General features: G+C 46.3%; 1 protein-coding gene across 6 annotated transcripts in view; it reads right to left on the bottom strand.

The window, feature by feature from the left end:
• MASP1 (MBL associated serine protease 1) overlaps positions 1-24403 on the bottom strand; it is a 63143-nt gene that overhangs the window by 33842 nt on the left and 4898 nt on the right. For 4 of the 6 annotated variants that reach the window (XM_019463470.2, XM_019463472.2, XM_019463469.2 and 1 more), the window contains exons 2-4: positions 22263-22494; positions 2553-2730; positions 338-469 (exon numbers count right to left, since the gene is read on the bottom strand). In XM_019463470.2, the coding sequence (XP_019319015.1) occupies positions 338-469; positions 2553-2730; positions 22263-22494 (542 nt within the window). Of the gene's footprint in view, positions 1-337; positions 470-2552; positions 2731-18591; positions 18678-22262; positions 22495-24403 lie in introns of those variants that run through there. The other 2 variants (XM_019463471.2, XM_019463473.2) reach the window with 2 other exon arrangements.

The raw sequence follows: 24403 nt of genomic DNA, 5'->3' as shown, positions 1-24403 counted from the left end.
TGAGGCCGGGTGCATGGCTGAGAAAGGACTGGGAACCCAGCTTTTCCCATAACTGAGGCCAGGCCAGTTACCTACAGTAGGAGAGCAGAAGTTCCTGCTGTCCAGGAAGAAAGATGGCCTAGAGGCTTCACAAATGTGGTCCTTTGAGAACCTGAACGCAGACTTCCCGGCTGGCGGGCATTTCAGCATCTTCAAGCATAGGGTATCTGAGGCAGAGCTCTCTGGCTTCATTTTTACTTGTTTCTACTCCATATCTGTTCCGCCTCTGAGCCTCCCCTAATCTTATCGAGAAACATGGCACAAAGTGGTGATATACGGAGTCATCCTTGGGCCCCACCTCGGCAGGTCCTGTTGTCCGTGTGGAGGAGGTAGCCAAAGCGGCAGGAGCAGTAGTAGCCGCCGATGTAGTTATGGCAGTAGTGGTCGCAGGACAGCTCCTCGTCCTCCCGCTCAGTGCACTCGTCTACATCTGCAGGGCAGGTAGAGCCTTTTGGTCAGTCGGTCCATGTGGGACGATGAAGACAACAGCCATGTACAGAGCACACAGTATGGGCCACTCCCTGTGTTAGCCTCACATAAAGCCCCAAAGTAGCCATTGTCTCCATTTACAAATGAGGCAACTGGAACTCAGAGAATGGAGGCAACTTATCCAAGACCGTCGAAAGCCAGGTTCGAGGCCAGGCAAGCTGCCTCTCACGGGTGCCACTACCCCGTAAGAGTTGTGATAATAGCAGGTAGAACTCTTACCATCCCCTTTCCACAGACGGTGAAACAGACAGTTGGGGCCTTTAAAGAACTTACTCCAAGTCATAGAGATGATAAAAGGTGGAGTCAGTATTCACTCCCAGGTAGGGTAGCTCCAGAACCCATTCTTTCTTTCTAGTCCAGGCAGCCCCTCTCTCTCTATATATATCCCACTTCCCTGGGCAGTGGGAACGTAGACATTAAAGAAAGGCATGTTCTCAACCCAATTTAAAAATTTGATCATGCAAGGGCACCTGGGTTGCTCAGTCAGTTAAGCACCCAACTCTTGATTTCAGCTCAGGTCACGATCTCATGGTTGTGAGATCAAGCCCCACATTGGGCTCCATGCTGTCAGCTTGGAAGCCTACTTCGGATTCTCTCTCGCCTCTCTCTCTGTCTCTACACCACTCCCACACTCCTTCTCTTTCAAAACAAATAGATACACATCAAAAAAAATTTTGATCATACATTTCCCCCTAAAAGCTAAAAGAATGGCCAACAGGCACATGAAAGGATGCTGAACATCACTAGTCACCAGGGAAATGTAAATCAAAACCATAATGAGGTACCACTACATACCCCATCAGAATTTTAAATTTTAGAAATTAAAAAATTGACATCAAACTCTTGTACATTGGTGAAGGAATATAAAATAGTACAAAAACACTTTGGTGTTTTTCTTATAACACCTGGTAATTTCTTATAAAATTAAATATACACCTACCCTATGACCCAACAATGCTGCTCCTACCTATTTACCCAACAGAAGTGAAAACATATGTTTACAAAAAGAGTTGTACAAGAGTGCATAGAAACTTTATTAGTGAGAGTCAAAAAACGGATAGAGTGCAGGTGTCTACCAATGAAAGAATGGATAAACAGACAGTATTATATTCATACAATGGGAAATTACTCTGCCAGGAAAGGAGCAAGTTACCGACGCATTACAACATGATTGAAACTCAAAAACTTTATTCTGAGTAAAGAATCCTCACTTCCAAAATATATTTTGTGTACGTTCATTTATATGGAGTTTAAGAAGAGGCAAAACTCATCTATAGTGGAAAAAAAAATCAGAACAGTTGTCACCTCTAAGGTAGATGGGACCAGACTGTGACTGAGAAGGAGCATAAAGGAACTTTCTGGGTTAATGGTAAAGCTCAACATCTTGTTAGGGGATTGGGTTACATACAATATAAAATTTTTGAAACTCAACAAATGTACTGAAGGTTTATGCATTTCACTGAAAGTACATTTTACTTTATTTAAAAAAAATTTTTTTTAACGTTTATTTATTTTTGAGACAGAGAGACAGAGTATGAACAGAGGAGGGGCAGAGAGAGAGGGAGACACAGAATCTGAAACGGGCTCCAGGCTCTGAGCTGTCAGCACAGAGCCTGATGCGGGGCTCGAACTCATGGACCGCGAGATCATGACCTGAGCTGAAGTCGGACGCTTAACCGACTGAGCCACCCAGGCGCCTCTGTACATTTTACGTTAAAAGAAAGGAAATTGTGAATAGATATTGAACTTCAGCAAAATGAAATGCACGAGTAAGTATTTAGGAAAAAGTGTACCACTGTCTGTCTGCAACTTACTTTGAAATTCATCAAAAAGAGGGGATTAATAGCTAGATTGAGGATGGATAGATGGGTAGATATGTGATAAAGCAAATGCAGGAAGATATTAATGGCAGAATCTCTATGGTGAGTATGTAGGTGTTCATTGTAAAGAAACGAGCATGAGGTACTTTTAATCTTTAGAGAGAAGGGGAGACCTGGGGTGAGCCACCCATTTCTCCAACTTACCTACAGCCATGTAGTGGGCATCAAAACCCGTGAATCGCTCCTCATTGGAGAAATCTGACCGGAAAGTGATGGACATGAAGGAGCCCGGGGAGAACACTACTTCCTGGCCAGGGGTCTGCTCCGTGTCTGTGGTCTCCCTGCCACAGAAGGTTGCCAGCACCTGCTCTTCGGTTTCTACCTTTGGGATCAAAGAGGAAGGGAACAAGATGAGTAGCTTCCAAAATTAGCTTCCCTGCTGGTCTCTAAACGAAAAGAGGGAGGGGCTGCCCACGAACAGACCAGGCAGCCTGGGAAACCCAGAGAAAGAGGATTTGGGACTCTGGGACTTGAGGAAAGACCCAGTGCAGGTTAAGTCCATGTGGCTGCATAGTCACTGCCTCATTCCTTTGTTTAGGTCCATCAGAAGTAGCTTGACATTTGTCATCCTATGGACAAAAAAATGACTCATCTGTCAAAACTAACTCACTATTAGAACTCAGACTTAGATAACCTCACAGATGGATTCCATATGCAACAGAAACTGACCACATTACCAAAGATGAGAAACGAACTCCGAGGCATTCACTGAGCATTCAGTGTGTGCCTGCCAGTGAGTAAAGCATGGGAGCTGTGCCTGGGGAGCCAATATTCAGACTGATGGAAACACAGACAGAGCTGTTATACGGTGTGACAAGTGCTTTAACGGGAACGCAGTCACTGGGAATGCACTGGCACTCAGAAGATGAAAGATCCCATCAGAATGGAAACTACAGGAGAACGAGACTTTGTTTTCTTTGTAGATGTGTTTTTAGTTCATGGAGCAGGACCTGGCACCTAGCAATTACCCAACAAATGTTTGTTACCAAGAACTAAAGTGTGAGGCTCTTTCTGAGAACAAGAAGCCAGGGAGTCTGTGGGAACATAAAGTCGTAGGAAAGGTTGAAACGAGATTATGACTGACTTTGAATACCATAAGAACACTATGTGACTCTTAATTCTGAGTAAAGAAAAGACACTGGAAACTTTTGAACAGGGAAATTATATAATTAGAACTATATTTAGTAGGTAGTCTTAATAATTCAGAAATGACTGGAATCATCCCTGAAACATTTGTGTTTGTGTTAAGACTCAGATGCAAAAATTACCTGTTTGCTAAAAGAATTCCCTTCCTTGGAGGAGCCAGAGACCCTGTGTAAATTCAGAGACCCCAGCGGAGAGCCTAAATTGGGTGCCTAAAGCTGATTTTGTGTGAGTTTGGTTTGGGAAGTACAATACGGTAGCTGGTTGGTATGTTTATTTGACTATGAATACTTGGCCTACCTACCACTCTATCATTACACTGACTGGATTCTTTTGAGGCTGTATTTGTGTTTGCAACCTCTAGATTGACATTTTAGCCAAGATGCGTGAGAAAATCTCTTACCAAGAATGATTCTGATGCCTTTTAAAGTCATTAAGGGAAAGTTCTCAAAGGCTCTGCGTACCTCTAGTAGCTTCTAATGCATTCATTGTTTTGTTCATTAGCCTAGTATGTCAGAAGTATCTTGACATTTGACACTTCTGTTTTGAAACTAATGATTTATTTATTTAAGATAAGTGGGAGTTTTAAAGAAAAACAATTTGCCCTGGCAACAAAACACAAGGACAATTAATCACTAACTTTGGGAATTGAAGTGTAAACAGAAGATGAGATCATGGCTTTGCTGTTTATTCCTCTTCTCTGCAGATACTAGCCAAACTCACACCAGCCTTGTTACTGTAGAATGTACCTATCTGTACACAGTCACTTCCTTGACCACCATGGCTTGTTTGTTATTTTGGTTATCTGAGTTTTCCAGATAGCCGAAGTTTTACCTGACCATAATTAATAATAACCACCACCATCATCATCATCATCATTATTATTATTTAGTGTAATGCTTTTTAAAGTGCTTTATACAAATCCCTGCTTTTGTAGGTGAAACATGCTAACCCTTTCTTGGCGACCCAAGGACATTATTATGAATGTCAATCATTCTGGGGATATTGAGTTGTTTAATGTCGCATGCCCTGCATCGAATATTCCTGGACTATAATGCCTTTGCAATTCTTAGGTCTCCTTTATGTAGTGTTTTATTTTGTGTCTTTTTAAAAATCAGTTTATTAACTGAAATATGTTGTAAAATGGAAATCAGAGTAAAGGCCTAGGAAAGGCGTGAACTGGAGGACCCTATCTTGGTGACCTCTAACTCTGAGTTCTAATATTGATAATATAAGATATCCTGACCTGGCAGTTGAAGGTCCTGAGCTCTATTCCTGACTCTACCATAAACCGTCGCAGGGCTGCCTCCTCTCTACTCTCAGTTATCCACCTGATAAAACAGGGGTTTGAACTAGCTGAGCTATATATATGTTCTCTTCTAATTGTGACATACTAGTATTCTAACAAATTGTTACACCCACACATTCAATAGGCCAACTGGAGGATGGTGAGCGGAATTTTCAAGACACCAATTGTTTTCTGCTGAAGAACTTGGTGAACTTGAACTTGTTTGTGGTCTATAACCATGCCATACAAAGTCAGTTAGTTAACGAGTAGTCATATGACTTGAGCATTAACACTTCCAGACTCAGCAGCTTCCTGCTTGTACTTTGGTATCCCCCAAAGTCTCTTGGATCCTATAGTGCCTGGGGCATGGACACTTTCAAGTGAAATCAACCAGGGATAACTTGGATCACGGGGAGACATAATGAGGGTCTGTGATAACAAACTCCCTTATAACTTGCAGGATAAAAGACACTTTCATGATGGCAGATAAACAGTCATCATGTACAGAGCCACACTATTCCAGACAACAGGTAAGCATGTTCTGGCTGAGGCCCATGGGAAAATCTCAGCCATCTATATCTTTAGGAGCAGGGGATAGAAGGCTCTGGAAGCCTGGGAATTCAGCCTGCTGCTCAGAATAGAGTCCTGGAATATCAGAGCTGGGAGAGAAGGACCTGTAAGAGCTATTTCAATCCCCCTCCTTCTAGAGGAACCTGAGGTCCAGAGTGGGCCAGTGACTTGCTCAGGAGTAGACAGATAACCATGAGCATTTCCTGATAGCACTTTTGCTTTTGGAACTATTCTGACCCTGGAGAAAGGAACCCACCAGCCCAGAGAGTACATGACAAAAGACATAGGCACTTTGCCAAACAACTTTTCTGGCTCGAGGGCCTCTTGAAATTTTATCTTGGGGGCATGGACTGTCTCCCAGAGAGGATGTGGCTCAGTGACAGCTCCAGTCATAACCTAAACAGAGGGGTCATTGACCTTGGTTAATATTTGCAGCCCCTGCTAAGAATTGTAAAATTCTACAAAAATCATTTACCTCTGAGCACAGGCAAAAGATTGAGCCCTGGCTTCTGTTTGGACTGTCCCATTTCTAGGGTCATCATGTGAACATGATGATGGGAAGTACCTTATCAAATGAAGACACAAAATTCATAATAATAGAGAACCATCTGGCCAGGGATCACAGACTCTTCATTTTTCTATTTCTTATTATGGCAACCATACCCTTTCAGGCTATTGTTATTTAGGGCCCCAACACATGGATGCATGTCCTCAATTTGTTTTCTTTCAACTCAATTCAAAAAATATTTATGTACCAAATTCTGTCTGGACTGTAATGTGGAGGATGCCAAAAATTACTTATTTGTTGCATGAGTTTAATGAGCAAGTCCCCTGCCTCTGGGAATGTGAAATTTAGTAGGACAGTAAGATAAGTACTCAAATGGGTATGTGTTCAGGAACTGTCAGGGCATAGTTATAGCAATGAAAGATAGGAAGCCCCAGGGGTTTAAAGAAGGAAACAAATTCCATCCAGCTGAGGGGAATCATAAAACATTTAGGAAGAACAGAATGTTCTTTGAACTGAGGCCTGAAAGATGAATAGGAATTAGGGAGGTAGAAATAGTAGGTAGAGTTGGGGAAAGCAGGAGGAGCTTCTAGGCTAAGGGAATAGTGAAGTCCCGGGGGTATTCAGAGACTCAACCATCCCTCCTTTCCCATCACCACCTGCCATAGGAAAGGTGTTGAGGACAGGGAGCTGGGAAGAGAGATCTAAGGAAGAGAAGCCAGGGTCTGTTTTCTATGAATTTTCAACTTAGTAGAAACAGCACAAACCTTGGCAAAACTAAGACAGGCCAGCAGATATTTTAATTAGGCAGATATTCAGGAAATGTGCTGGATTATTCTGCGGTCAATTTAGTTAATCTGGGAACGATATTTCTCAGAATCTCCCTTTCTGTATAGCTCCAGGGTAGAGGGGGCCAAAAGAGAGGCTTGTGTGAGTTTAGAACACAACAGTCCTTACTCTCTGAAGGCATTTTTGTGATCAGCTACGGAGAATGAACAGACGTAGATGCGCCCAGTGGGTTCCCACTTGCCCTCACTCTCCTCCACTCTGCAGTCAGCGCTTCTTTCCGACTACTGGCTCTGCTGACCAACAGTGGCTCAGACCCACCACCCACTCTGAACAGCTTCCACCTCTGTGGGTGGTTCAGAGGTGTTCAGAGTCAACAGCTTCTCGCAGACCTCTCCCCGTGGGCCCCCCTTCATGGGCCTACTTTGGCTTCCTAGAAGGTCTTGGATTCTCACATTCCCCTGCAGGTGCCAACATCTCCACCCATGTCTGGTTTTCAGGAGCACTGATTAGTGACCGTGGTCCTCCGGCTCCCCAGTTCTGCTTTCACTTTCCCGGCTTCTCCTCTAGTCATGTGATTTCTGAGGCCCCAAATAGCTCTTACGTCTCAGTGCTCACAGAGCAATTTCTCACTCTGCTTTCCTCACTGAACTCTGGCTGATACAGGTACCGGCTTCAGAAGTACGGGGCTGTAGCAAACAGGACCCTTGGCTTGGGTTTTGGGACTGGCTAGCAAGTAGAGGTTAGAAGAGCAATGAGCAAACCGCCACGGGGGGAGCTTGACAAAGACAACCTGCGTCACGTAGTGGCGAGACGATTGGTACAACCTGCCCGTGGCAATGTAGATGGCAGAAAAATGTACACAGTGCACTTGTGGATCTGCTAAGGAGATCTCTGGACAGTGTTGAAATCGTCAGTATGTGTTTCTAGCTGTACGTGGCAAGGCGCTTCTGGAAGGAGTAGTCCTTCAGTGTGCAAGCCTTGTGACTTGCCTTGACAAAAGGCATGTGACATGTGGAGATGGTGTGCCACTTCCAAGGGGCCCTGTGGCTCTTGCAGGCATCAGGGGGCCTTGTAGCTCTTTCCCTGTGTGCCTCCATGTGAGGAAGCCCTGTCACGCCTACTGGAGAAGCAAAGGTCACACAGGCCAGAGAGGAATTATCCCAATTGAGGTCTCTAGACCAGCCAGCTGACAGCTACCACCATCTGCAAGGTCATCTTGGACCTTCCAGCTTCAGTTAAGCTTCTAAATGACTAGAGCTACTTGAATGACCTCAGGCAAATCCAGCCAAAGACCATCCTGTGAGCCTAGCCCAGACTTCTGACCAAAGGATCTGAGCAAGTAAAATGGATGTTGTTTTAGCTACTAAGTTTTACAGTGGTTTGTTGCACAAGAATAGATATGCTATGGGGAGTAGGAAGCGATTTGGGACAAAGGGAAAGAGTGACATTTATGAAGTGATACTTGGAGAATTACCATCTCATAGGTACTTGGGGCCTTGAAAGCTACTTGGCTTGACTCCTTATCTCCCTATCACACCCCTATCAAAAAATCATGCCGCCTTCATGAGATCAATTGCAAAGATGAGAAACTCACTACCTTCTAAGACAGATCAGGCTGTTTGGATTATCCTCCACCTACAAAGTTCTTGCTTGGCCTCCTATCTGGGAATAAAACTTAGGGGAAGATACCCTAAATGTGGAAAAACCTTTTGTGACAAAGATGTTTATAGCAGTCATGTATAATAATAGAAAACTAAAAAAAAAAAAAAGGTAAATATCCAATTCTAGGGGAAACAGTCTAAATGAGCCTTAACTTAATAAATATTAGGCGTTAATTATCACATTAGTGAAGAATTTGCAATGATCTGGAAACTTAGTAGGTTATATTATGCATATTAAACATATACATGGCATAATTACCACAATGCATTATGTCGAAGAAATGCATTGAAAATAAAAAGGAGAAAGAATTAGAGCAAACTGTTAACAATGGCTAGTTGAACTGCAGGTAATTTTTCTTTCTTCAGTTTCTATATTTTAAAAGTATTTTAAAAAGAAACCTGGGCCCAAAGCTACTTCCTTCTCATTCTACCAGTGGCATAAAATTGGTCAGTTTAGGTCAACAAACACGGAACACACAAGAGCGGCAACTAACCCAGCCTGGAAGTTCAGGGTTGGTTTGCAGTCCCTCTGTCTCTCATAACCACCCGAATCTCTGGTATGGTGACTCCTCCCCACTCTGTCACCTCCTAACGTTTTCTTCTAGCCCTTGGGTCCCAACAGAGCTGAAAAAGAGGTGAGGCTCTTTGCTTTAATTCCACACAGATAATATGGTAAGAAGTAGAACTCTGATTAAACAATCAAGAAACTCAGAATAACTAAAATTCACATATGGAAGTGCATAAATGGTTTTTGTGATCATGAAGTCCAAGGGGGAGTCAGTGGATGGTGTGTAAGTGGATGGAGGAGGGGAGACAGAAGAGTTCTTTGGTGTGGAGTTCTTGGAGACTGGGGGAAGAAATAGAAGGGGGAGAGAGAGACAGATTGAGAGAGAGAAAGCGAGGTGGGGGCATATAAGAGTATAGTAAAAGCATTTCTGTTTGGGTTTGGTTTCTCAAGAAAGTGAGTTGAGTTGTGAATTGCTTTCAATTTTTAAATTTCTCTCTCTCTCTATACACACACACACACACACACACACACACATATATCTATATATCTATATATCTATCTATATATAGATATATATATAAAGTGTTTGTTTACTTAGAGAGGGAGAGAGTGAGCTCTAGCAGGGGAGGGGCAGAGAGGGGGGTACAGAGAATCCCAAGCAGGCTCTGTGCTGTCAGTGCAGAGCCCAATGTGGGACTCAATCCCATGAATCATGAGATCATGACCCGAGCCGAAATCAAGAGTTGGGTGCTTAACCAATTGAGCCACCCAGACGCCACCAAAATTTTTCCTTTCTTCTTCTTCTTCTTTTTTTTAACGTAATCCCTTACTGACACTGGATCATGTGGGACCTCATCTTTACATGAGTTGCACATGAGTCTTCACCAGTTATTAGATGCTGGGAAAATCATTCAAACTCTCTGCGTTGTAGGTGAATTGTGGCCCCCCCCCTCCCCCATAAGATATATTCAAGTCTTAACCCTTGGATTTGATTCGACCTTATCCAGAAGTAGGTCTTTGCAGATGTAGTCAAGGTAAGATGACCTCATACTGGCTTAGGGTAGACCCATAATTCAAAGACTGGTGTCCTTATAAGGGGGACGTTTGTTCACAGAGACACACACGGAGTCAAGTGTGAAGGCAGAGGCCGAGATTGGAGACATTCTGCCACACACAGGGAATGCCGGGGATTGCAGTCAACCACCAAAAAGCCAGAAGGGGCAAGGAAGGATTCTTCCCTAGAGCGTTCAGAGGAAGAGTGGCTTTGCTAACACCTTGATTTCAGACTTGAAGCCTCCAGAGCTGTGAGACAATACATTCCTGTTATAAGCCACCTAGTTTGTGGTGCTTTGTGATGGCAGCCCTAGGAAACGGCTACGCTCTGTATACAGGTTTTCTCATCTGGGAAATGGTGACAGCGATAGCGTTAATATCACAGGACTGTTGTGAAAGTGACATGAGTTAATATGCGTAGAACACTTAGAAGGGCACCTGGAATCTAGTCAGCTCTCAGGATATCAGTGAGAAGAACAAGACTGCTGAGATCCGGTCATCCAAGATGACCCCCTTCTGCACTCCCTGCTGGGTGGGCATGGGTAATTTCACTGTTTGAAGAAGAGGGAGAGACTGGAACTGTCCCCGTATCCCCTCTGGTTTCCAATTTCATACCTTCATTCCCGACCTCACTGAAGCCATCAGCACAGACATCTCATCCTGTGAGGACCCCAGAGCCCAGGACGATGGAGAGGGAGGGGCACCTTGAGACCCCTCACAGCCCGGCCACTTCATTTGGCAGGTGGCGTCTATCTTAAGTTCCTTTGGCCCTCTGCACTCGAGGCATCTCCTGGCAATCCCGGGAGGTGGGTGACAGACAGAGGATATTACACTGATTTCACAGAGGAATGTGAGGGAGCTCTCAAAGTTTCCATCCCGCAAGGGAATATAAGTCCAGGAATCTCCTCACTTCCCTGTGTTTCAAAGGACTGTTCTATTCCATGGGGGAAGGGAAGGGGAATAAATAGTTTCAAACAGAGAGGGAGGGAGTCAAACCACAAAAGACTCTTAAATATAGAGAACAAACTGAAGGTGGACGGGGGGGGGGGGGGGTGGGGTGGGGAGAGGGAAAATGGCTGATGGGCATTGAGGAGGTCACTTGTTGGGATGAGCATTGGGTGTTGTATGTAAGCGATGAACCACGGAAATCTACCCCAAAGACCGAGAGCACACTTTACACACTGTATGGTAGCCAATTTGATGATAAATTATATTTAAAAAACAACAACAAAAACAAAAAACAAAGGATTGCTCTAGATGTGGGAATTTAGGTCAGGGATTCACTTGCAGCCCTGGGCTAGGACTTCTGACTCGCAAGAGAGTGCTCTGTGCTCCTGAAGCCACCCTCTCAGTAAGTCTATCACCTCCAGGGACCAGGCCAGGGCTGGACAGCTCAATCTTCTACTTTACACACTTGCCCAGATTTCAGTTAAAGATCATGACAAGGAGCAAATTACGGGTACTGGATTCCAGACAAGAGCCTGGGACTGGAGAAGAAAGGAGGTGTGTGTGTCCGTATGAGTGTGTTTTGTGTATTACATTCTGGAAGCTCTTGAAAGCCATGGAAGTAAAATAGCACAGCTGGTGGGTCTAAGGCTCAAGTTGGCCTTACCCGAGAGGGGCTGGAAGTTGATGCTTGGGTTTCAGCCAAGTCATTTGGTCATAAGGTAATAATAATAATAATAATAGTAATAATAGCACTGGTAACAGTCATTTCCCTCCTCTGTGTGGAACTTTCCAGCTGACAGGTATTTTCACCTTCTTTATTATATTTGCTTCTGCTGGCTCTCTTGCAAGGAATGCACTTCAGGCACACATTGTGATTCTGAGCCCAGAGAGGTGACATGAGTGCCCAAGGGAACACAGCCTAGGAGTAGCAGACCTGAGACAAAATCCTGATATCCTGACTTCCAGCCCTGGTCCAGTCACTGGAACCAGAGAACCACAGAAGGTCAGAGATAGAAAGGATATGAAAGGCTACCAAGTTTATCTCTTCTCTTTCTTACGTGGGGAAAGTGAGGCTCAGGGAAACGGAGTAACCCCTTCAAAGCCACATGGCCTGATAACATGGCAGGGGTGTGTCCCATAGTCCCAGTACGGTGTTCTTACTTATGTGTTCATCACAGTAAAAAGCTCCTAACAGAGCTGGGTAAGCCCCGAAGAAGGTATTGTGTCCATGGAAATGGCACACACCATTAACGGCGTGGGGGCCTGAGCCATGGCTGGCGGGTCCTCGGAGTCCAAGACTCCCACTGCTCCCGGGAAGGATTGCCCTTTTGCAAGAAGGGCTCTGGACAGAAAAGGGGATGGTCTCCAGGCAGCAGGAGCATGGGGAGAAAAAGAGGGCTGGCAGGGAGGGGCTCTAAGAGCCTGGGAAGCGGGGCGTCCCGCAGGTGGGAAAGTGGCAATGCCCACTGTCCCAGCAGGAGCGGGGTAGAGAGGGGGTAGGCGGGAGAGTCTGGGAACTGGGGCTGGGCAGGAGGGCCAGGAAGGATTCACTCTCTCCAGCTTGTGAAAGACTCCCCACCCCGTGCCTTCTGGAACTTCAGAGCCAGGCTCATTCACATGCAAATCCTCTCAGAGACTGGGGGTGGGGGTGGGGGGGGGCTGGGCCTCAAACTGTTTGGAGCCCGAAAACAGTCCAAGGGCAAGAAAACACAACAGGGTTGTGTTCTGCAGCAGAGGCAGCCTGGCTCAAGGTATGTCACAGTCAGGCTGGGGATGTAAGCCGTGATTGAGTAAGGGCTGAGCGCAGCGAAGGGGCCTGCCACAGGCCAGGGTCCCCAGGCAGAGTTCCCAGGAATGTGTGAGCTGGCATATTCTTCTGCTCCTGCCAAGGACCCTGTCCAGCCCTGGCCCTCATGAACATCCTCAGATCTTCACGGGAAAACTCCTGCAGAGCACAGGAACAAGGACCAAAGGACCTGGGTGCCTGCCCTGCCTCTCATGGCATGTGTCACCCTAACCTCCCCAGACAGTAGGGTGGCAGAGCTGGCTGCCACCAGTTTATAAGTGCAAAGGGTCAACTTTTCGGAGATTTTGCAGCCGGTTGTTAAAACACAGCCATCGTTAACAATTCCGTTTCAGAAAGTTGCAATTAATTAAATTATATTGGAGACAACTTCTACAGAAGGTCATCACCTCCCATTGTCAGTATTTAACTGGTTACCTATGCCCTGGAGGTAATGAGTGTCTAGGGTACCTGAATGGTGAACGGTGTGTGAATTCTGAGCATCTCTTCTCCCTGCCCTCCCCGCCTACCCCCAAGTCCAGAGCCACTTGTTAATCATTGACAAGCACACCTCTGTCATCAGGCCTCAGTGTTCACAAGCATCTAAGGTGGGGGCAGGATGTTAATAGTGTCCTCTAGGAGTTGAGAGGTCATGAAACACTGGCATGAAAACAGCTTGTAAAGTCTGTCATTGCTGTGGGCGCTGAGCAGGGACCCTATTTCCCAGCCGCCTGGTGATCTGGCCGTCCTTCCCGGCTCCCTTCCTGCACCTGTCTCCATTTCTCATCCCTGTACCTCCTGCTCCGGTCACACTGCTTTTCTTGCTGTTCTTTAGACAGACTGGCCACGTGCCCCCTTCAGGGTCTGCGCCCTGGCTGTTCCTTCTGGGTGGAAGGCTTTTCCCCAGCAAGCCACATGGCTAACTTCCTCAACTTCTCCAAGTCTTTGCTCAAGGGTCACCCTGTCGATGAGGACTACCCTGACCGACGTGTTTATTTATTTTAATTTTGTATTTTTAAAAAGTGTGTATTTATTTATTTTTGAGAGAGAGAGTGTGTGTGAGTGAGTGGGGGAGGGGCACAGAGAGAGGGGGACAGAGATCCCAAGCAGGCTCTACACGGTGAACCCGACGTGGGGCTCGAACTCACGAACCATGAGATCATGACCTGAGCCGAAATCCACAGTGACACTTAACCAACTGAGCCGCCCAGGCACCCCCTGACCAACGCGTTTAAATCACAACCCTTGCCCTGCCTCACCGTGACCCTTTATCCTGCTGCATTGCGTGTCTCTGCCTATCGCCTTACTACGCCCTGTATAATTTATCTATGGATTATGTTCGGTGTGTATTATCTGTCTCCCCCCAGGGCAATATAAGAACCCTGCAGGGGTTACTGTATGTTTTCATTATTGCTGTACCCCAAGCTCTAGTAACTAGTTTTCCCTCTTTGAGCACACCAAAGTAGATTCAAGCTCTGCTGTTCACCGAGGTGGAGCAGAGATCGGTCTGCGCACACACAGGCATGCAGATTTGTGCACCAGGTGCCCCGGCACCCCAGAGCACCCCCGCTTCACACCCATCTGAGTGTGCCTGTGTGCCCTGCCCCGGCATTGGGACCTTCCTTCTGTTTTCCATCCCCCAGAGCCTACGCTGTTTGCCCTTCCTGCATAAAATGAGCGTTTGTCACACTTCTCTGAAGCTCATTTCCACTTCCTGGGTTCTGTGTCCCTAGCATTGGAACCCACTATCTCAGGAGTGGAAGAATACCCCCAGGGACTACAACCGAGATTCATGAGAAACATCTCCCCTCCTCTCGTTTCCTTCAGAGGCCAAGGCCGCCTGTCCACTCCCAGAGAATTAGCAGAGCTGTTGCGGTAGCTGGGGTCAGCCACAGCCTGAAGGTCGAGGGCATGTTCTGAGTAAACACAGAGCACTGCACAGAAATTAGGAGCCCAGGGGTCAGGGGATTCGGGCTTGGAGCAGGGCCATGGGAGGGACTTATCTTGCCATTCCACAGCAGGATGCAGACTGACCCTATGAGGCCTGGAGAAGGGAGCACTGGACTGAGAGCTGTAGGCCGTCAGAACTGGGAGGGGTTGGAGACGCCCACAAGTCCTCTTCCCTCACCGGGCAGCTGGGGAAACTGAGGCCCAGAGCAGGGAGCTCACTCGTCCAGCATCTCAGCAGGAGTCAGTGGCTGCCTTCTAGGCCAGGGCCCTTTCCTTATGCTCACTAATGGGACACATAGGCCTTTTCCTGCTCTGCCTGCTCTCGCCGCTGGAAACAAATCTAGACATGGGTCCTAAGGTGCCAGCGCTGACGGTCTAGTGAAACGACCTGGAGTTCACTGTTAGGGCTTGTGTACCACACACAGATAAATCAAGCCCTCATCCCTCACAGCTCAGTCTCCATTTCCTGATAGTTTTGTAAAATAGATGTCATCTCCAAGTGAGGATAAAAGAGAAAGTTCTTTAACAGATTCTAGACAATACCAGGACCCTCAAAGTCCTTCTGTTTTACCAAATTTTACTAAATTACCCTGACGGGCAGGGTTGCCTTAGGAGTAATACATAGCCAGGAAGCATACCAAAAGGTCTCTTCTAGGACAAAGCCTGTTCTAACAGAATGACTAAATGGAGAGACAAAATTATGACTTGGGGGTAAGCAGACCAGGGCCTGAAAACTGGCTTTCTGTAAAGACTGGACAAGTCCACCTGGGTTCTTTGCATGATTTCTTTTTCTGTAAAGTAGGTGTAATGATCCCCGCTCTTCCCCCAATAATCAAATGCCGCAATACATGGGGAACAAATGTGTGTTACTGAAAGGTAACTGAAAGGTAACACACAAATGTGTATGACTGAAAGGTAAACACACAGGAGAAATGACCTCTCGCATCTGACCAGTCCTTTCGAAATATTTCCCCATAAGTTGCCTGAAGAAACCGAGGGGCACGAGCAAGGTCATGGGTAGCCAGTTAGTGGTACGGGCAGAGTGGATGAGAAACGCGATGCTCATGCAGCACCTGGCGATACCAGCAGGCACTTTATTATGCACACGGTTGCCATCGTTACTGCTATGACAACATTACTGAGTGAATTCCATACGTGTTGGACAGATGTCATTAAAAATTCTGCCTCGTTTGGCATTTGCGATAAGCCCATGAGGTAGGCATTATATTATCCCCCATTTTGCTGTAAGAGGTGGGTGGAGGCAGGACTCCCCCCCCCCCCCCCCGCCCCAGCCCCGGCCCCCGCCGTCTGACTTGCTCTAAAGCCTGATCTCGGAACCACTGAGTGTGCTTGCCCCTTGCGCTATGAATTCTACTTCCAGCCAACATTTCGTTTAAACCCTCCCACCACCTTCCAGGAAGGTACCATGTCATGATAAACTTCTTTTGGTTGTTGTTGTACTAGCGATAAAACCAGTGCTTAGGGAGATCGAGAAGCTTAGGGAGTTGCGCTGTGAATTCCTATTTATTGTTATTTAGTATTATTCCTATTCCCCAGTCTTTCCTGAACACCTGGAAATGACTGCTCCCTGACTTGTATACTGCCTCACCCCCTTTGTGTTACTTGCACAGCTTTGATGTATTAATTAGATATTTGTCTCGTGACTCGCTATGAAACTGCCAATTCCTGGAGGGCAGATACTGTCTCACTCATCTTCGTGCGCCCTGTCTTTGGTGCAGTGTCCTGCTTACAGTAGGTTTTCAATGGGATTCTTGGACTGTATTCCATAGGCCATGGGGAGTCACTGAAAGATTAGAGAGTGTCACAGTCAAAAAGGTGTTTTAAGAAGATCTCTCTGAGGGCGTCTGGGTGGCTCAGTCAGTTGAGCGTCCCGCTTCGGCTCGGGTCATGATCTCCTGGTTTGTGAGTTCGAGCCCTGTGTCAGGCTCTGTGCTGACAGCTCGGAGCCTGGAGCCTGCTTCAGATTCTGTGTTTCCCTCTCTCTCTGACCCTCCCCCACTTGCACTCTGTCTCTGTCTCTCTCAAAAAAAAATAAACACTAAAAAAATTGTTTTAAAAAAAGATACCTCTGGACACAGGCAGAAGGTGGACTGGATGGGGAAAGACTGACAGCTGGTAGACGTTTAGGAAGCAATTGCAGTAGACGTGGTGAGAGGAATAAGAATTAGAATGGAGGTGCCAACAGTGGGAAGAATGGAGGAAACGCCGAGCGCGTCGAGGACAGAGGGTTAACAGGAGAACACTGGTGAGACGTCACAGGAGCATCTGGCAGATGCCAACTGAGCTATATGTACTCAGTGAGAAAAAGAGAGAGAATAGAAACCAAATGTAGGTTGTTATTGTCCCTTTTGCCAGTGAACAGATGTTGCGAAGTGAACTTGAAGATAGGGTGTGTGACTTTGGTGTTCTCTTGGGGGTTCTGGTTTCTCAGGACCTTTTCCAGTGACCATGGCTCCGGGGACCTTCTCTAGGCACAAGTCACCACTTCATCTGATGCCCAACCAAAGGACCTAATTTGCTGTATTCCTGCGACAAAAGTTTCTTCTGTGCTCTATTGTACTGAAGAGACCAAATAGGATTGACTAGAGACAATGTTGGCCTTCATGGCACTTACTTACATTTACATTATGTTAAAAACCTAAGCACCCACCCGGTGGGACTTCACTGTTAATTTTTTTTTTTAATGTTTATTTATTTTTGAGATAGAGAGAGACAGAGCATGAACGTGGGAGGGTCAGCGAGAGGGAGACACAGAATCTGAAACAGTCTCCAGGCTCTGAGCTGTCAGCACAGAGCCCGACGCGGGGCTCGAACTCATGAACTGTGAGATCGTGACCTGAGCTGAAGTCGGACGCTTAACCGACCAAGCCACCCAGGCGCCCCAATTTTTTTTTTTTTTAAAGAAGAAAAGACTGAGAGTCTTGAGATACAAATTCTCAGTGTGGCCCTGGCCAACGAATGGCCCCTTCCCTAGGCTTCGGTCATGCTGGTCTGGTCGTGGAGTTGAACCATGATTTCTGAGGTCTTAGATGCATAGAATATCCAGGCCGGGGTGGCTTTGGAGACCGTCTGTTTCAACTTGCCTTGTATGAGAAAAGAGGAAGTTGAATCCCCTCTAGAAATACTCACTGGCCCAAGGCTAGTGAGTGGAGAATGACCCCAAGAGTCCAACCCTTCTGACTCCACCACAGCCAGCGTCCGTGCTGTGTCCCGTGCCTGCAGTGCTAACCAGCTGTGACTCATCTGCCTCATCTGTGCGCTGCAGGAATCCACACATTGCAGCCACATTCCAAGGAGGCAGATGCTGTCGTGCAGATGTGCACACGCCTCGAAGACCAAGGACTGCGGGAAATCAGGCCAGAGAGGAATTTTCATAAAATGAGAGCATCCGGACCACAGCCTTGGGGTCCTGCTCTTCTTCAAGCCTCTGAACTATGGAGTCAGCAGTTCCATTATTGTTACCCTGATGGGCCTGGGTGGGAAGGACAGTCTGTGTCTGTGAGTTTAGGCTGGGCCAGCAAGGGTCCCTGTGAGCTCGAGGGTGCTTTAAATCTACTCCTAGGCCTGCCAGGGGAATTCAGTCACAGAGTGTAAAAGCCTCAAAATAGGGGATAATGTCCCACCAAAGGGACATCAGGGATATTTAAAGTTGCTTGGGAAAGGACAGTGGTGGCATGGCGTGTTTACAAGTTTTCTCTAAATGACATCCCCCGCGGACGGTAGGCTCTCATTGGAATGCTTATGGCCACAGAACTTGGAGAAGTGGATGTTGTAACATATGATTACCATTTTCTGGCATTATCCTAACTAGGACAATGAGGGTTTGGTGGGGTCATCTGGAAAGTTCTGGTGAGGAGCATTAGGGTTAGAGTCTAGGAATTTAAGAGACTTTAGGGATCATCTCATGTCACCCCATCGTGGAACAGATGAGAAAATAGAACTTTGGAGAGGAATGTTGACTTACCCAGGAGTGACATGGCATGTTCCTGCTTTATTCAGATGGAAGGGAAGGAGCTTCCCTCTCATTCATAGCCAGGAAAGGCACCTTTTCTGGAGGGCAGAGGGAGGGGGGCAGTTAGAAGTGAATGGATTTCAACTGTATGTGGAAGGCTTCTGGGTTTGGAAGTTCAGAGGCCAGAGTACTAGCCTTGTGCCAGAATTTGGAGCTCCCAGTCTCCTCTTCTGTCTGGTGGGGACTAAAGCAGTATTCAAGTCATAAATGCTGACCTTCAGGGTGCTCCAGGAGGATGAGTGAGCTTCAGAGCCACCTTCCACCCACCGGCCACTCTTGTGTTTTCTCTATCGCGCCTCCCAGAAATTTGTTAGATGAAAACTTTCACGGGGCGGAAATGTTTGAAAAACAATAATAACAACAACAGTGGGGGATTAACTGAGTCTCCTGAGGGCCGAGGCAACTTGACATTCTGGGAGTTCATGACTCCAGACAGGAACTCCGCCAGGTGCCTGTGGGCAGGGGCACAGAGCGTGTTCCTATGTTAGCATGAGTTACCAGCCAACGAGGGTGCAACGTCCTGCGAGGGGAGGCCTGCTCAGGTCCCGTGGCCGTTGGAACCTCTGTAGGGAGGCTAATGCTGATGCCCGGGATAACATTCTGGAAGGCAGTCAGCACAAGAAGAGAGATACATCTTGCCCTCCCTGCCCACTACATGAATCCCTTTTCGAATTGGGAAAAGGTGTCTGAACCAGAGACGCGAGGACTGTGGGGCACTTCAGGTAGCAGACTGCTTCCTTGCTATGTCCAGGGGTCACAGTCTTATTCTGGAGTGAAGAGAGTGCTATAACGTTTCCTTCATTCAGGAGTCAGTGGCAGACTGGGGACTAGACCAGGCATTTCCTGGATCCCGGGCAAGCATCCAGGACCATGCTGCCCTTCCAGAGGACCTACCTCCATCTGCCTGGACTTTCTTGAAGGTGTCTCACAGTCCCTGATAGAAACTATCAGTTAGTTTCCCAAGTATTCTTCAGCTAGAAAGGTCAAGCTTTGGGTAGAATACTCCAGGGTCCTTAATTCAGTGTCAGAAGAGGTCTTTGGGTTCTATTGTTGGACTGGAAAAGTGCCTTGTCGTTTTTTTCCCATTACAAAATGCAGCTGATGTCAGCTCCTTAATCTGCCTTGCCAGGAGACTCCATTTATTTGGGACAAAGGAATGAGTTAAATCCTCTGCTGTGTGTTTATTATCTCTATAAAGGAGTCCTAACAAGGTCAAGCTTGGCATCTGTCTGAACAAGAGGAAAACTGGTGAGAAATGATTGCTCAGTGTATATGAATTGAGAGTCAATTCTCCGGGTGGAGGAAGGGGGGTGGATAATGAAAGTAAGTCATTGTTACAGCTAACGAAAAAATTCTGTAATTTCCACAGTCTTAAGGCCTCAGCTACTAGCAAAAGCAAGTTTTTTTCTTTTTTTCCACTGCAAAAAAATTCTAGATGGTTGACATGTTTGAAAATAAGAAGAAAGCAGTTAGGAAGTTCACATCTAACCTTGTTTAAACCTATGGAACCTACTGTTGTATTAAGCCAATGTTTCGTCATTTTCCTTCTGGTTAAGACCACTTTCTAATGCAAATATTTGAGGATGCCATGGTTTTATGACCAGCATTAGTTGGGGGAACGGCCTGGAAGAGTCTGCCAACCTAATGTCCCCTACCCATAATGCATCTTCTCCTGGAGTCTGGCTATGGGAGAGGCTAGATTACATCCTGGAAGACATAACTAATGTATTTGTCACAAATTTCAATTTAGGATGATGAACACTTCACGTCTTGCTCAATACTGCCTGCTGGATCCCTGTGACTCTGACCAGTTGGCTCCATTTTTAATTAATTTAGGGAAACTATATGTCAGTCTAGATTGCCAACCCACATCATCTCCTAGAGCATCCAGATCTACCTCTTCTCATTCTTGATCTGTCAATCTTTTATTGTCATTATTCTTTTCCATCTTATGCAATGGCCACTCTTCTAGGCTCACGTCTCTCTGTGAGGGACCAGATCTTTTGTATCTTTAAATTCTCATAGTCCCTAACATAGGACATTCACAGAGGGGCGGCATCACAATGAGCAGTGGTTCTCAAACTAGGAGATGCTGTCCCTCTGGAGATATAGGCAACTTCCAGAGGTGTTTTTGGTTGTCGCAACTGGAGGGGGAGTGCTATTGGCATCTAGTGAGTAGAAACCAGGGATGCTGCTAACAATCCTAAAATTCGCAAAACGGTTTTCCTCAGCAAAGAATGATCTGGCTCAAAATATCCACAGCGCTGAAGCTAAGACACTCTGTCGTAGACCACCAATTTGGGAAAGTTTTTAATCTTAGAAACCTTGCCGTAAATGAGATAGTTGGTGGAGACCCAATGTATAAAATAAGCAATACACAACATTTAAAATAAATTTAAACAGGGTGGGGATTCATAGTCCCACTTATCAGCCTCCTCTACCCCCACAGTGGTCTTATAAGCCCCTGCAGTATCCTGGGGCCCAGTGGAGTGTGACCTGAGAGCCGTTCATTTGGTGTAGCCAAAAGAACATGGAAATGAAAGTCACAAGACATGGGTTTGTAAATTGACCCACCGCTTCACCTTCTTGGGTTTGTTTCTTTGCCTGTGAAGTGCCTGTCTTATAGAATTTTTTTTAAAGATTGAATGAGATTTCAAGTATCCATGTACATTGTAAACTCACTGCTTTGCTGTTGTCAAACGTTCTGGTTAATACAAGAACTCTTGTTGAATTCCTGGCTGTAGAAAACAGAGACTACGATAAGACTGAAAATATATAAAATCTACTCTGGAGTGATTTGGTGAGAACTTTTCCAGAAAGCCAGAGAGAGCTTAGAAAGTAGATTAGTAGGTCTCCACATCTTTTTGAGCCAGATACAACCTTAATAAACTTGATCTCCCAGACGTACTCCAACCTTTCTCAGCCTTACTTTCAGAGAACAGCTTCCCATCCATGGAATTGTTTGTGGGGTCCCTCTAAAGTTGAGGCAATATTGCTTGGATGCTGTAATCATTTCCTGTTCCTCTTCCACATGATCTTTACATGCACTTCTGATTCTGACCCCCCCAACCTTGCCCACACCCTTTGCAGAGAAAATCTAAACTTCTCAGCATCACATTCAAGACCCTTCAGAATCTCACCCCAATCCAACCGGACCTCACCTCCCACTGTCTGCTACTGTATACTCAGCCTTCCCAAATACCTGATCATTACTTAGGGAAGTAGGCAAGGCTTTCAAATGCCTCAGCTTTGGACATGATTATGGCTGTGTGTCAGTCTGGTTATGCTTACTCTGGGGTCTCTGCCCTTTTCTTGCTGCTTGTAAAGGTGACCTTGGAGCAGAGGTTAGTGGAAACGTTAAGGACTTTGAGAACAGAAAGAAAACAGGGGAGGTTACGTTTGGCTGAGTTACACCTTGCCCGCCTCAGTTTCCCTTGTGGTCCTTTCTAGATCTCCCACTCAGCCTGCACCTAGCATATCATCCCAACCTTCGTTCATCATGTTGTAACTTTGTGTGCCTTCCTCACTGGACTGCTACCCTGGGAGGGAAAACACAGTGTTTAATTCTTCTCTGACTCCCAGTAGAGAACCTGGTGCAGTGAGGGAATATCAGGGGGTCTCACCTTCACATAGTCATATTCACAAAGGTAGGAGGACTCCAAGTTGAAGTGCATGAAGTAAAGCTTGATCCGAAATCCCTCTGGGACAGTGATATTCCAAGTCACCTCTGAATCACTCGGATAGGAGTCTGGATAGCCAGGTGACTGGATCTGACCAAACATATTGTTAAGCTCCACGGTGTGGGCCGAAGCTTTCAACAAGGAGAGGCACAGAGTGTGACAGAGAAGGAGCCACCTGAAAGACATGAATGGATCTACTTACGTTCATGGACACAGGTCCTCACCACTTAACTAAGTCCGCAGCCAGGAGACCACACTGTTGGCAGATCTCTGCCACTGACGTGTTGTGGGTACTCTTCCCCGCTCTGGGCTTGCCTACCCAGTCTATTCGACAGGGAGATGGTAACTCCATGATTCCTAAAGTTTCTTCTAGCTGTGCTCTTCTGAAGGTTTGTTAACAGTATCCAGCTCTCCTAGAAAGTCCCCTAGTCGCGACTCTGACACGTATCATGTTACTGTTGAAAACTTAAGTTTCATGATTAGGTAAAAGTGGATGTCCTTCCTTCAACTCAGCTTCATTTAAGGATCTTGGACTCTGGATTCAGTTTTGTCAAAAGTGAGTAACAGTGACGTGGTAATGTTGGGAGGAGATTTATGCTCCAGGATGGGATCTTGCAGGACCTCGAACAGATTCGACAAAATCGGTCAAGGTACGCAAAGTTTGGAATTAAGAAAGAGTAAGCAAAACATGTTCCCCCCTTGGGTAAGTGTTCCGATGAAAGGATCAAAACCCTGCAACTTATTTCCAGCTGTAGGAATCAGAGATAACGGACTGTTAAAAAAAATTGCTTCGGGGGCAAGGAAAACCCAGTAAAACTCACAGAACACACCCCAAGTGGCGGAGGCAATGGCGAGGCAGAATGTCCACGGCTAGTCAAAACCCGAATGGTCAATATACACCACAGCAGGCCTCTAATAGATTGTTCCTCTGCAAGACCCGAGGACCTTGAGCTCAAACACCCCAAAACTGGCTCATGAACGTCTTGCCTAAGTCCTCTTTATTCTGCTTCATATGTCAGGTCATCCGCTTCTCTTCCGTCAATTACGTTACATGTTCTTATCTGACCTATTGTTATTGCACCCTAAGTAATCTCCCTGTCCCCCACTTGATACCATTCAGCCCTTTGCTGCTGAAGTTGATTTTCCAAAACACACATGACCATGCGGCTTCACTGTGGCTGTGGTCTCAGGCCTCTGTCCCTGGGATCGTGGACTAGCCCGTTCTGATCTAGGGCTGATCTGTGGGTCCAGCCCCAGCTCGGGGCCAGCTGTGCCCTGCCATGTCATTCTGAAAGCATGCCATGCCTGTCCACGCCTCGGCCCCCTTGCGCGTACCATCCCCATTCTTTGTCTGCTTGTCTTATTTATCTTCCACCACCCAGCTCACAGCTTCCCAGGCTATGGTGCGCTCATCACGCCTCCAGATCCCACAGCTCCCCGTACATGCTTCCTTTCTGCCTGCATCACCCTGGGCTGCTTCAGATGCAGCCCCTGGAGCGACGGATATTTGGGTTCAAATCCCAACTCTTCTACTCACTGGCTGTGAAATACCAGATAAGTCTCTCTGAGCCCCAGTTTCCTCATCTGTTACATGGGGAGTATGATCTCTAATTATAGGACTCCCATGAGCATTAGAGATGATGTATATAAAGGACCTAGTATACAGCCTGGTATAAAACAGGTGATGGGTGAATAAAATGAATGAATGAATGAATGGATGGATGGATGGATGGATGAAAGTGTGCCTGAGTCTTCTACAGCCTAAGTCAATACTGGGAAATTATACCAGCATCTTTGGATGACAGTAATCCCGCTTTATCTACGACCTTATTTTTTGTGGTTTCAGTTACCCTTGGTCAGACCCAGTTCAGAAGCAAGATGATCCTCCTTTTGACATATTGTCCAAAGGTCAGTAATAACCTAATGCTACATCACAGTGCCTACATCATTTTCCTCATTTCATCTCATCACATAGGCATTTTATCATCTCCATATCCTAAGAAGGATGAGTACAGTACAGTTAAGATATTTTGAGAAAGACTTATATTGGGGCGCCTGGGTGACTCAGTCAGTTGGGCATCCAG

The sequence above is a fragment of the Panthera pardus genome, unplaced genomic scaffold (assembly GCF_024362965.1).
Source record: "Panthera pardus isolate Hobbes unplaced genomic scaffold, ASM2436296v1 HiC_scaffold_16, whole genome shotgun sequence".
In the NCBI taxonomy this organism is placed as follows: Eukaryota; Metazoa; Chordata; class Mammalia; order Carnivora; family Felidae; genus Panthera; species Panthera pardus.
Note: the sequence above shows the minus strand (reverse complement) of the source record. Positions and strands in the feature narration are given on the sequence as shown.